This window comes from Gopherus evgoodei, chromosome 7, assembly GCF_007399415.2.
Source record: "Gopherus evgoodei ecotype Sinaloan lineage chromosome 7, rGopEvg1_v1.p, whole genome shotgun sequence".
In the NCBI taxonomy this organism is placed as follows: Eukaryota; Metazoa; Chordata; order Testudines; family Testudinidae; genus Gopherus; species Gopherus evgoodei.
Genome location: NC_044328.1, coordinates 105362254 through 105374893, shown reverse-complemented (window position 1 = coordinate 105374893; position 12640 = coordinate 105362254). Strand labels below are relative to the sequence as shown.

At 39.9% G+C, this 12640-nt stretch overlaps 1 protein-coding gene across 1 annotated transcript in view; it reads left to right on the top strand.

Annotated features, from left to right (window-relative positions):
- Positions 1-2013: 2013 nt before the first annotated feature.
- The window catches only part of TASOR (transcription activation suppressor), a 61427-nt gene continuing 50800 nt past the window's right edge, over positions 2014-12640 (top strand). The window contains 2 exon segments of the mRNA XM_030568686.1: positions 2014-2560; positions 12092-12237. Of these exon segments, the coding sequence (XP_030424546.1) occupies positions 2185-2560; positions 12092-12237 (522 nt within the window). The 5' untranslated portion in view covers positions 2014-2184.

Below are 12640 nucleotides of genomic sequence, written 5' to 3'. Positions count from 1 at the left end.
AAATATCTACCATGTACGGTTCTTTCTTTCTCTCATCTTCTTCCCAGAGGGAAACCATTATGAACTATTCTGTTTTAAATTATTTGTACTCAGTATACTGTGCTGTGTATATTACAAGGTAAGACCAAAGTGGGTTTTGCACTTGGATCAGAAGACAGTAAGTTCAATGGGAGTAGGGGTTTTAGATTCTGAGTTTATTCCTTTCTGGGATAGGTATGTGAGAAAGCTGCCTCCTGGATAAACATGCTTTGTTCTTGTGGTAAACAATTCCACTGTGGCAGAGATCTGAAGCTGTTGAAACAGTCATCCTAAAACTTTAAGTGACCTTTAGGGTAACAGTGTTCAATATCTTGAAAGTAAGGATTGAGACCTTGAATCTGACATGATATTCTATGGGAAATAAGTATAGTGAAGAGTGGACAGGTTTGATATACTCATTGCAGACCTTGTTGCTGAGATGTGCTGCTGCATTCTGTACTTGGGAGTTTCCAGAAGATTGATGAGGGTGCACAGGTAGACTGCATTGCTGTAGTGTTGTCAGGAGAACACAGAAGTGTTATTACCAAGCCTAGGTCACCGTCCACCAGGAAAATCTCAATAAACTGTAGGTGGTAGAACACATTGTTTGCAGATGCTGATGATGTAGGATTAATTCTCTTGGTGTAAAAATCTATAATCTCAGTTTCATGATTAATTATTTCTGATGCAAGTTATTTAAACAGAACTGAGCAGACCAAATTTGTGTGGAATCTAAATACTGGGACGAAATGAGTGACATTTCTAAATGATGCAATAATGAATGTCACTATTAAAGAATACACTCCTTAAGTGAAATATCAAGTAGTCAGCATAAAATTGGTGACAAACTCCTCACAGTAGCTCTTATTTTCAGTTTTTGTTATAAATGTTCAGACACAAGCACATAGCTAGATGGGATGCCCAAATTACCAAGCTACACAGGAACCACACATTTAAAACCCCGACAGTACCGAATCAGTCCTTATTGTTCTGAAAAAGATACACTGAATGGAATTCAGTGTTATGGTGTAGGAGATCTTTGGATGAGACCTTAAAATCACAAATCCCATCTTTACCTTATAGACACTGAAGCAGGGATAAGGACCTATGAATTCTCGATGCCACTTCGAGAGGCAGAGTGGGGAACTAGACCTCCGTCTTTTTCTCCTATTCTGCAGAAATAAGGTTGAAAACTAGGCCCACACTTTCATCTCTGTTCCCAATCATGAAAATGGATGGGGATCAGACTGATACCTTCTTCTCTGTTCCTGTTTCACAAGGGAGCAGGCTATTACACCTCTGTCATCTTCTCCATTCCCACTCCTGGAAGATGGATGGCTTACGTTGCCACTTTCTTTTTTGTCCAAAATGCTAAAGAGGGCAGGAAACTGCTCCCTGGCCTTCTGCTCTGGTTCTGGCGATTACCAAAGTCTGAGTGGTATCTTTAGGGATCAAGAATGCTTGGAGGAGATGTAGGACAGGCAGCAGTTGGTTCTACAGATTCCCCGCTTCCACGGGGGCAGCATAGCATCAAGAACTGGTATAAAGGCTTGCTGACACTACGTGGTACAAACACTCCCTCTCACAACTTGAGTGCGACCCATGGTGGGTGCTTCAACTGCCTGGGCAGTGCAACAATGGTCAATGGTGCTAAGCCACCCTTTTGTGGCTGCTGTGCTGCCTGAAAGAAAAAACCACCAAGATCTGCATGAACTCTCCCTTATCTTGCTACCAGGTCCAAATAGCGAGAAGATGTAATAGAGAGATGGGAACCAGCCACCACAAGGCGTCTAGGAGTGGGAGGGACGGACTTGAGGAGGAGGCGCGCCAAACGAGATGCCGTGCCATTCTTCCCGATTTGCTGTTCTCCCTTTGCTGCGCCACTTCCACGGCACCGCCCTCCCCCCTTATTTATAACCTGCCCTACCCATTGATTGGTCGACGCTGGCCACGCCCCTTTCCCAGCTGCGGCTCCGCCGCCGCCATGTTGGGGGGAAGGCGGGGCGGAGTTGTTGCCATAAAGTGAGCGCCTGGAGTGATAGGGCGGCGGAGTGTGGCAGAGGGTACGGGCGGGTGGTGCATGGCGCTTGGGAAAGGGTGGCTCCGTGGGAGAAGAGGAGAGAAAACACTTGTTAGCGCTCGGTTGTTTCCCCGCCATAGAGTTCAATGGCGGATGATGGGGTTACTGGCGGTGGCGAGATAGAGCTGGAGCAGCTTCAGCGGACGGAGAAGAACGACAGGGGCCTCCTCGCTGTGGAGAGCAGCAGCGCAGCAGCAGCTGAGGACGGCACACAAAATGGCGGCCGCTCTGATGCTACCGCTGAGGAGGCGCTGCTGGTGGCTGCTACAGAAGACCAGGCCCCCCCAAATCTCAGCAGCAGCCAGCGGAAGAACAGCGTCTCCACGGCACATGAGCAGCAGCAGCAGCAGCCACAACAAACCAGCGACGTGTTGGGGGGTCCTCCCCCTCTCCCCAAGCCCCCTGAAGATCTGCCTATTAGGAGGAATTTTCAGATCCCCAGGAAGAGCAGAGAAAAGAAAGGTTGTTCCCTTCCTCCTCCCTTCTTCTCTCCCTCACCCCCTCTTCATCTTATTCAATAGGGAGGCTCTTTATACACTTCTCACAGCTGCATGCAAAATCCTGCGGGTGTGGAGGAGGCTGTGGCATGGCTCCGATTAGAGAGGCTTCTGGGGATGAGATTTTTAGTGTTAGGCATTTTAAATTCTCCTTTTTGTGTAAGGAAGAAAAGCTTGAATTTGAGATGGTAGCTTAAAAATGGAAAAGGCTGGATTTGATCAGGGTGGGCTTGGAAACGGTTTATCACAGCCCCTCTTCTGAGATGCTCAGACACACACAGAAGATGGTTCTCTGTGGGACATGCACACGGACATAGAGAGAAGATGATTCTTTTTCTATCTTCCCCCTTCTTCCCTCTCTGAAGGAGACATGCGTCCATATTTAGATTGAGCTGGTAAATACTTTATACATTTCTGCTTCAGAAACACATGCAGAGAAGATGGCCCTTCTTTCCTTACCCATTGAAAGCTTGCGTGTGTCTCCATCTCTTTGCAGAAGAGAAGTGTGCATCCCACATTCATGTGCCTCACACTGGAAATGCTACTTTTTTGAGGCTCCTATTTTTTTAATGGAACTTCTGAAACCAGGGCTGTCTCTCATTTTCTGGGGGAGACTGTTTATTTCTGGTTGCTTTTATTTTGTTAATTTGCCAAGAAGATTTACTTACTTTGGTGCCCCCACCCCGAGTTGCCCCTTTCTTGCCCTTCCCTGGTAGTGGAACAGGGCTTGATAACACCACAGTTACTATTGCAAAACATTTAGATACAGGGTTTTCATCTTTCAAAGAGGTTGTTTAACTTTTGTAACTTTAAAATTTTGTTCTGTAAGGAGGAAGTGAAGGTAGGTTTGTTTGATTATCCCATTTCTCTTTCCCATTTTAAAGATGGCAGTGATTCTCTCAGAAATACAAAAGTGGATATGAAGCTAGCAGAGGCTAATGTAAAAGGAGGTGATTGGCTTAAAGCTGTGGTTCTCAAACTTTAACAACCTGTGACCCCCTTTCACTAAAATGTCAAGTCTTATAAATCCCCACCTAAAATGAACATCCAGGGATTTTCTTCTTTACCTGAGTATAATTTATAAAAGCAGTGATCTTGGAAATACAAAATTTGTTTTTGACATGCTTATTACACACTATTTACTATTTATCATTACTGTATTTTATTACATTATGAAAATGGAAACACACTTCCAGGATCTTGGTTTCGTAGCTTGTATCACTTTGAATAAGCCTGTTATAAAACAAGGCTTCTATAGTTCCCCATCAAGCATCAGATGTGAAACAGCTTGAAGGTATTTAAGAAGCCAACTCGAGTTCCTCCTATACAAGCGTTCAGGTCTTGAGCAGTCTGGGCAAACAACGCGTTCTAACAAAGTTTAAGCTTGTTCATAATTTTTAAAAACAATTCTAGCTGCCTATTTGATTTTTTTTTCCCCGTTTTTAAAATTAATCTCCCTTCCCATTTATTGTAAGGAGTCTTGAAGTTTAAATCTCTTCAGTGTGGTAGATACGCTTACTTTGATCTGTTTAGCTCTTGGAAGTCCAGGGGCTCTGGGCTGTTGGCCCTGTGCTGCTGGGAGTCTCTAGGGACAGCGCTGTCCGCCATTAGGGAATCTTTTTCCCAAGGACTCCCTGTAATATTTCACGAACCCCCGGGGGCTCACACATCCCAGTTTGGGAACCACTGACTTAAAGTAACGTCTTGTCCTCCTTGATGGTCATCTGATTAGAAAAATGCCTGGGTTTAAAAAATGGCTCCTCTTGTTTCAGATGTCCCAAGACCAAGTGTGATTGTTTTAATCACAAAGTTATAGAACCAAATCTGAGGCATTCAGTGCATCACATTGATTTTTTTTTTTCCTTTTTTTTAATTTATTTTTTTTTTAAGTACCTGTCTAGCACTTGGTTCCATTGTGAATTTGGAGAAACCTGAAATATATAAACTAGGTCTGGAAAACACCTTCTAAGTCATCTAGTACTTCACCTGGCTGTGCAGGATTGTTTCCTGCAGTATATGTTTCTGACCAGTCAAGCATTTTAGATAGCTTGAGTTTGACTTCTATCACTTTCTTTGGGATGGAGGGGGAGAGTAGTTTGATCTTATTGGTTCCAGTTGACTTGCTAACATCAAGCTTTTATTTGGCATGTTCTTACGGATTTCATCTTTTGGTGTATCATAATTTCTTCTTTAAAATATTGTCTAAAGAGGTCTGTTTTTAATAATACTTGCTAGTTAAACTTTTGGACACTTGAAACATTTCTTTCCATTCCATCATATACATATGCTGGTTTATTGTTATGGGTGTTTGGCTGTTGCCATAACAATACCATAGTATAATAAGCCATGATGATATAATGGCACATCAGAAGCCATAACAAAATTGGGCCAGATCAGTAATTTGATGGAAGGCTTCCAGAGAGAACTTGAGTGTTGGAGGAAGTGTTAATGATGAATTGGGAAGTTGTGGTATTAAATCAGAACTACACCAGTAGCCCAGTTTAATGCCAGAGTGACAATGCACTGCTGGCACTTTGGTCTTCTGGATGTATTCTGAAACCAAGATCACCCCATTCTTTCACTAAGCACTTAATGGCTGATAAAGATAACATGATTCTCCTTGGAAAGGTAGGGATGTTGAGATTGCTGCCCTGCCCAAATTCCAAACTTGGTAACACTAGGTAACATCGCTTCTCCCCTCCCCACCAATTCTTCTAAGTTATTCTTGGCCTGTTGTCTAAAATTATGTTGTAGCATTGCTGGTGCAGAATGGCTGCTGTATTCCACCCACAAGGTGACTTTTTTAGTTGTGGGCAACTGATCCCTATAATATGACCTATAACAGTTCTGTGTGCTCCTCCATGATGATAGCACTATATCAGGACACGTCAAAACTACATTTTCTTTTCCATTATATTTTAAAAAGGACACTAAAACCTATACTTTGGACTCAGTTATTTAAAAAAAAAAAGAGACAATTTTAAAACTACATGGAATTTGCAAAATCAGAAAACAGGTGAATCCTCAGTCTTCCAGCTTCTTCGGTTTCTGAAGCAGGAATAGGTGTTCCTTGAATGATGACTAGAAACAAATGAAAGCATGATATCAAGGCTAAGCCTACCATCTAGAGAGTTACAGAAAATGCTTTAACATGAACTGAACAAAGCAGATGGAGCTAACTGAGGGATTATATAATGAGGCTCTTTCTATTAATTCTTTATTAGACTCTAACTCCTGGGGGGAATGTCTAAACTTTCATTAAATGGCAGGATTTTTTAATTTTTTTTTTTAAATTTATTTACTCAACCTTTTCTATAGGGACAATTCAGGGAATATGACCTTATAAGTAGGAAACATTACATTTATTTTGGCTTGAGGATTTGGTCTATTTTATGGTATCTAGTCACATGGCACTAATTATAATAGTACAGTTTCCTGTTTTGTTATGAATCATGTAGCTTACTGCCCTACTACCATCTCGTGTGTGTGGTGTGTTGTTGTGTGGTTTTTTTTTTTAAAGCCAAATCTTGCAAGCTGGCCAGCTTGAGCCTGGCCATTGCTTGGAGATGCCTTTCACCCAATTGTGACAAGGAAGGGCAAGTGCACAGTAGCGCTGGTACCAGTCTTCCTTTGGACTCCCTGTTGGACTAACTCATCAGCGTTATGCCTCCGACTTCAGAAAGGCAGTTAAATATGTGCTTGAGTAGTCCCACTGCTGCTCCTATGCTTAAATATAGGCACATGCCAGTTCAGGAAGGTACTAAAGCACTTGTTAGGGTGCCACTTCTTCCTTCTCTATCTAGATGGAAGATCTAGGTCTTGCTTGCTTGTCATTTAAAGACTCCATGGCACTTGTAAGTGCTGGGTTGTTAGCCAAACTCTAGTTCACGTGAGGATGGTTTGTCACTGATTTGTATTGTCTGACAGTTCATTAGATATGTATTTTTCCATTATTCTTCCTAAACTTTTGGGAAGGGTGGTTGCATGCTGTTCACCAATGACCGTTTTCACCCTTGGGGATTAAGTGATTCCCTGAATTTGTAAACTGTTTACGGACTTTCTGGAGCAAAGACGCTACAATAATACAATCTCAAGGCTTATATTAACCATTGTGATGTCCCATTTTATCAGTGCATGTCTGTCTTGATGATCTTGCAGCAGGAAATCTGACTTCAAGAAAATGGTACTTTTCATATCTTGGTGGCAGAAACAATTCATTCCTAAAGAGCAATATCATCATGCTATTTTTACTGATTGGATAAGAAGGAAAATGCTTTGTATTCCTGGAAACCTGAAGTGTTAGGTGAAGATAGTCAGTATTCCTCAAGAAAGCAAGATTATTTTTCTGATGTAGTTGCAAGTTCAAACAGTCTTTTTTTAAAAAAAAAAAAGGGGGGGAGGGAACTGCAAACTTAATCTGATAATTTGAATGAATTGATATATTGCTTACTGAGAGTCATATATGGAAATTGACTAATGGTATCTTGGCATTGAAAACAAGGCATAGCACCAGTCTAGACACCAATATCTGATTTCAAACATTAAAGTCTCTTTTTTTTTTTAATATATAAAAAAAATTCTTATAATACTGGTCTAGCTTCTATGTAAGTGTAGTGAAATCTTTTTTGTATTTCAAACAAAATATCACAAACCATTGAGCATAGTTCCTATATGGCATAAGGATGCTATAAATTAGTTTTCCATAACTATGCAGTTAACATTACAAAAACTGGAAAACGGCCAGTATAAACAGGTCCAAGTATTTTTCTAATCCAGGTTATTGTTAGGGCCCTACCAAAATCAAAGTCCATTTTGGTCAATGTCATGGTCATAGGATTTTAAAAATAAAAAATTTCATGATTTCACATATTTAAATCTGAAATTTCATAGTGCTATAACTGTAGGAGTCCTGACCAAAAGGGGATTGTGTGGGGTCACAAGGTTAATGGGGGGGCAGGGAGTTGCGATATTGCCACCTGTCTGCACTACTATCAGAGCTGGGCCCTTTGCCAGCCACCGCCACACTCTGGCCACCCAGCTCTGAAGGCAGTGCAGAAGTAAGGGTGGCAATACCATGATCCCTCACCCCCCCCCCATAACTTTGTGATCCCCACAACCCCGTTTTGGGTCAGGATGCCCCCCCAGTTTGAGAAACACTGGTCTCCCTCATGGAATCTATATGGTATAGGGTAAAAGTACACAGAAGACCAGATTTCATGGTGTGTGGTGTGTTTGTTTTTTTTTCATGGCTGTGAATTTGGTAGGGACCTAGTAATTGTACTTTCCTTCCTGAGCTCCCTGAAGAGAGAGACCAGAAATAAGCTTAATGAATGCCATTAAATTCTAAACGGTGTGCATATATTACAGGATGTGGTGATGGTTATAAAGAACTAATACGTGTGTTTTTATCTTTTAGGCATAGTAATATAGACAATATGGTCTGGAACTGCACTTCTATAGTTATAATTAGTACTTGGTTGCAACGAAAAACTTGACATGGCATAGTCTGTATAGGAACAATACATTCAACTGGTGGTTCTGGGGCTATGTGCCTCCTGAACTGTATTAAAATACCTTCTCTGGCTTAGATTTAAGTCCTAAGCAACAGGTGATATGTATAGAAAAATGTTCTCTGACCTACCCCCAAATGCTCCCTTCCTTTTTAAACAAACAAACAAACAAAACAAACCTCCCGAAACTCAGGTTGTGTTAACATTGTTGACTGAGTTTTTGCTGGCTGAAGTCAGGATTGAATGACTTCCCCATCCACCCCCTAATAAAATTAGCTTTTTGGTTTTGTGTTCCCCCCCGCCCCCCAAATTCCCCCCCATTTTTTTTTTTCATCTAAGCAACTCAGTTGAACTATTTCAGCAGCTGAGGCAGTAGGGATGTAAGAGCCCTGCTGTATGCTTTGAGAAGATTGCTTTTCCGTAAGCCTCAGTAAACCAACTGTAACAGAAAATAGTTGTTTTTTTTTAAGATCAAAGCAAAAGGCTGTTGATCATTAAGATAACGTTTAAATCTTTTACAGTAACAAAGCTACACAAGTTTTACTTTTTTGTGTTTTACATGTGAACAGAAAGAACTTGCTCTATAATGAAATTTGTGGATTTTTTTTTTTGACATCAAAAGACACATCCTAAAGCCTTGCTTCTTGCTTGATTTGATGAAAACAAATCATACACAGAATGAGATCCTTCATTAAACTCTTTTTTTCCCTCAGGTGAAATGCATATTTCGGGTTTAAAGCACCTTCAATTCAGAACCTTAGGGTCAAGATATTAAAAAATTAAGAGTGCCTAGTTTGACTTTTTAAAGGGGCCTGACTTTTCCAGTGGTTGAATGTTCAACACTTTCTGAAAATCCAAGGTGCTTTAAGGGGTCTCAAATTGCTATATTGCCCATGGATCTATATTTAGTTCAGAAATGGCATCAATTCTCAGCCTAACTGTAGTTCTTGTGATAGACATAAGTTAATAATATTTCATTTAATGTAAAAAAATTACATAATACGCTTTCAAAACCTATTCTTGAACAACAGCTATGCATGTCTTTTTCTGCATACAAAATTTTATTCCCAAGAAATTAAACCTTTTGTTATTACCAGAGCTGTGGACTACATATACTCCTCTTGTTGAAGGGATTAGGTGGTAATACCGCAGCAGTCCATGTGACTTGCCATATGCAAAACTGTTTGATGTCTAGTCAATAACACATTATTCATCGTAGAAGAAAATGAAGATCAGGCTTGTGAAGAAACTACATTTTGGAGGACTGCTGATCTCCATAAAAATCATTCATCAGAGTGCGAAGTCTAAGAAAACACAAATGTGTAACGTCATTATTAATGTCCCAACAGAGTTTTAACAGCAGGCAGGACCTCTCCATAGGCAGTAACCTGACTTTTTACAGACTTGCATTGAGGAAGTAGACAATATGCTGTGTAATATGTGGCCACTCTTGTATATAATATTGCAAGTCTTGTAAACTGTATACATAACATTGAGCAGCTAGGGCAACTTTGTTCATCAAGATTACAGGAATTCAACAACAGCCATAGTAACATAACTGGACAACCACTTCAAACCCCGTTATTTTTACTACAAGACATTTGAAGAAAATTTATTTTTAGTTGCTCTAAACAGCAATCCCCATGGTGATCAAAGTTCGATGCAATCTATAGTGAAACTGTTTCCAGCATAATTTATTGAATGGAGTGCATGTCGATACAGTATAAATGCAGAATTACTGCAGTCTTAAATCAGATTTATTACTCAAGTGACTTCTTAAAAACTTTGACACACAGATTTATTTGTAGGTAGTGTGGAAATTTCCCAATACTTCGATGTAACCTTTCTTAATCCTATAAGAAGAGCTCTAATATAGTGAACAACAAAGCACATGTTTTTTAGATCTGAAGAAATCAAGATGTAGCCAAGATAATCTGTGTGTGTTGGTTTTCTTTCTTGTGTGTGCGCGTGCTAAAACTGCCGCTGTAATCCATCTTAGTTAATGGAGGAAAAAACTTTTATTCTGACTTTCCTCTCTGTTCCTTCCCCCCTATGCTTGTTTGGGTGTCTTCCCCCACCCCCAATGTCTTGAACTATGATTGTGTTTGGGTTAGGGACCATGTATTGTATGTCAGTATGATACCTGGTAAAATGGAGCCATGAGTTGGTAGTTGCCTTCAGACTCTACTGTAATACATATAATGCACACTCTCTAGCCAATCTTTGTCATTAATAGGGTTCACATGCATAATTAACTGTGTATGTATAACAAATAGGTTTTGTGTTTAATGCTTACCATGGCATTAAATCTTTAAAAGTACAACTGTATGCTATATACAGCTGTAAGAACTAAGCCTTCTGCCTCTGTTGAAAGATGACTTGTTTCAGTAACAAATTAAAAAAAAAATCAGTAAAAAGAGGATCAATTTTTTTTTTTTTAATGTTCATGCTAAATTTAGCCACCTTGTAGAGACAAATGTACGGCTCAGGTGCCTTAACCATGGCAGTGACTTAATACTGCATAAAAAACCAAATCATAACTCCTATGTCTAACAATTTCTTCCTAGAAGGGTCTGATGACGGACTAGATGGCACTGGAAAGCAAACTGCTTGCTCATTAGTCTTTTTCCACTATATACCTTTAAGTCTCATTCTTGCAAGATAAGTAAAACATGCAGCACTCACTATTTTCACTTTCCATTAAGATGGACCCAATTGCGTGACCATAAATATAGCAATAGATGCTGTCCTTGTCTTCTAATTGGCAGTAACTGACAAGCTTTTACCAGCTGTTAGTCAAGCTGTTCTTGTGACTTGGAGCCTCTATAATGACCCTGTTTAATTTTGTGCACCTCTCCCGCCCCTTTTAAAAACCATGCAGATGCACACACCGTGGCCCAGTTTTGTGTAATCCTTGACGCACGCTCTAAATCACTTACTGCTATTTTGGTAAATATTCTGTACACTTCTATCCACATTTATTTTTGTAACTTCTTCTAGAACTTCTGTGCATCCTATGCTTTTTAGAGCGGGAGGCAGGCAGTAATAGAAGGGCAAAATCACTATTTGGAAGGTATATAGCAGAACTGTGTACAAACCAGAACTCCTGTACTGTCAGGATAAAGCTCTATTTCTGTACACCTTAAAAAAGCTGTGTAGAGAAAATACCTGGTACATGTCATCTTAGGAGTACAGCTCCATTTCTTTGGGTCTTCTCTCTCCAAGTCTGTGCTTCAGTTCTTTGCTACTCCATGCTCTACAGTCCCCTGCTGGTCTTTTGGCCCTCATGGTGTGCAGCTAAAATGGTCTGTGGGGATGGAGATGAGGGGCTGAAAGATAAACCCAAACCAAGGAAACTGCTATCCAGATTTAGGCAATAGCTTAGCAAAAAAGTAAATTTGAAGTGGCCATCTTTGTGAATGATAATTATGTTGTACAGAAGACCCATGTTGTCTTGGAGAATTTCTTAAACTAGAGTGTGAGCAACCATAGCTGAACCTATAGTGTCCTCTCTATAATAGCCATTTATTGTCAGAGTAGGTAGCCTACATATTCACCAGGCACTGTAACGTCAATTTTTTTGAGAAAACAGGCTACAATCTGAAACTACTGCATTCTTATAACAACACATTATTTGGTGTAACTGCACGTTACAGCTTTTTGCAATGTATATCTACTACTTTCTTGGGAGTATGTGGAAATTACATTAGTATACTTCCCTTGGAAAGCTCTTGTAAACCAAGTTGACAGCTTGCTCAAAAGTAAATACTGGTATGGGATGGAGAAATGAGAATGATGTGCCTGGCTGTGATCCCAACAAGCCTAAATTCCACCTTTTGTGAGACAGTTTTTAATACAAAAATCTAAAATGAATCAAGCCATTAAATAGCTTTATAAGATCAAGATAAAAATCCTATTAGTGAAATGAAAATGTACTGGGAAGCTTTCAAATATGTATTAATACTAACTTTCTTCTCTCTGTATAGCACTCTTTCAGCCAGTAGCTATGGGATCTCGAGAGTTTGAAGATGTTGTGAAAATTTTGCATTCATCTTATTTGGAGTCAGGTTCGATGGCCAATTTCAATTACAAAAGAGCCAGCTTAATCCATAGTGAGCTGTTGGAAAAGGAGGTGAGTACCCACAGTTTGCTGTTTATGAAACAGCGTATAAGCTATAAACTTTAGTGGTTTTGCCCAACTCCATTTACTTGAAGCCAAATGGTTTAATATGCTTAAGTGTTGGATCCTTGTAGTGTTGCTTCATGCTGGGTGCTTGAGGACACTGTATGTGACTGCCTGTATTTGAATTAGGTTGCTGTACTTAAATGGATAGCACTACAGAAATAATCCAATAAGCTTTTAAATTCAAGATAACTAAATTATGGCTATTTCAAAACAGAACATGACTCTTACTAATACACCATGTGAAATATAAAGAAATACTGTTTACAAACCATATTATTAGTCTTTCCTCTTGGAAGTTCCCATTACTAGCAGAGCTAACCAGATTTGCAATAGATGGTGTATACAGCAG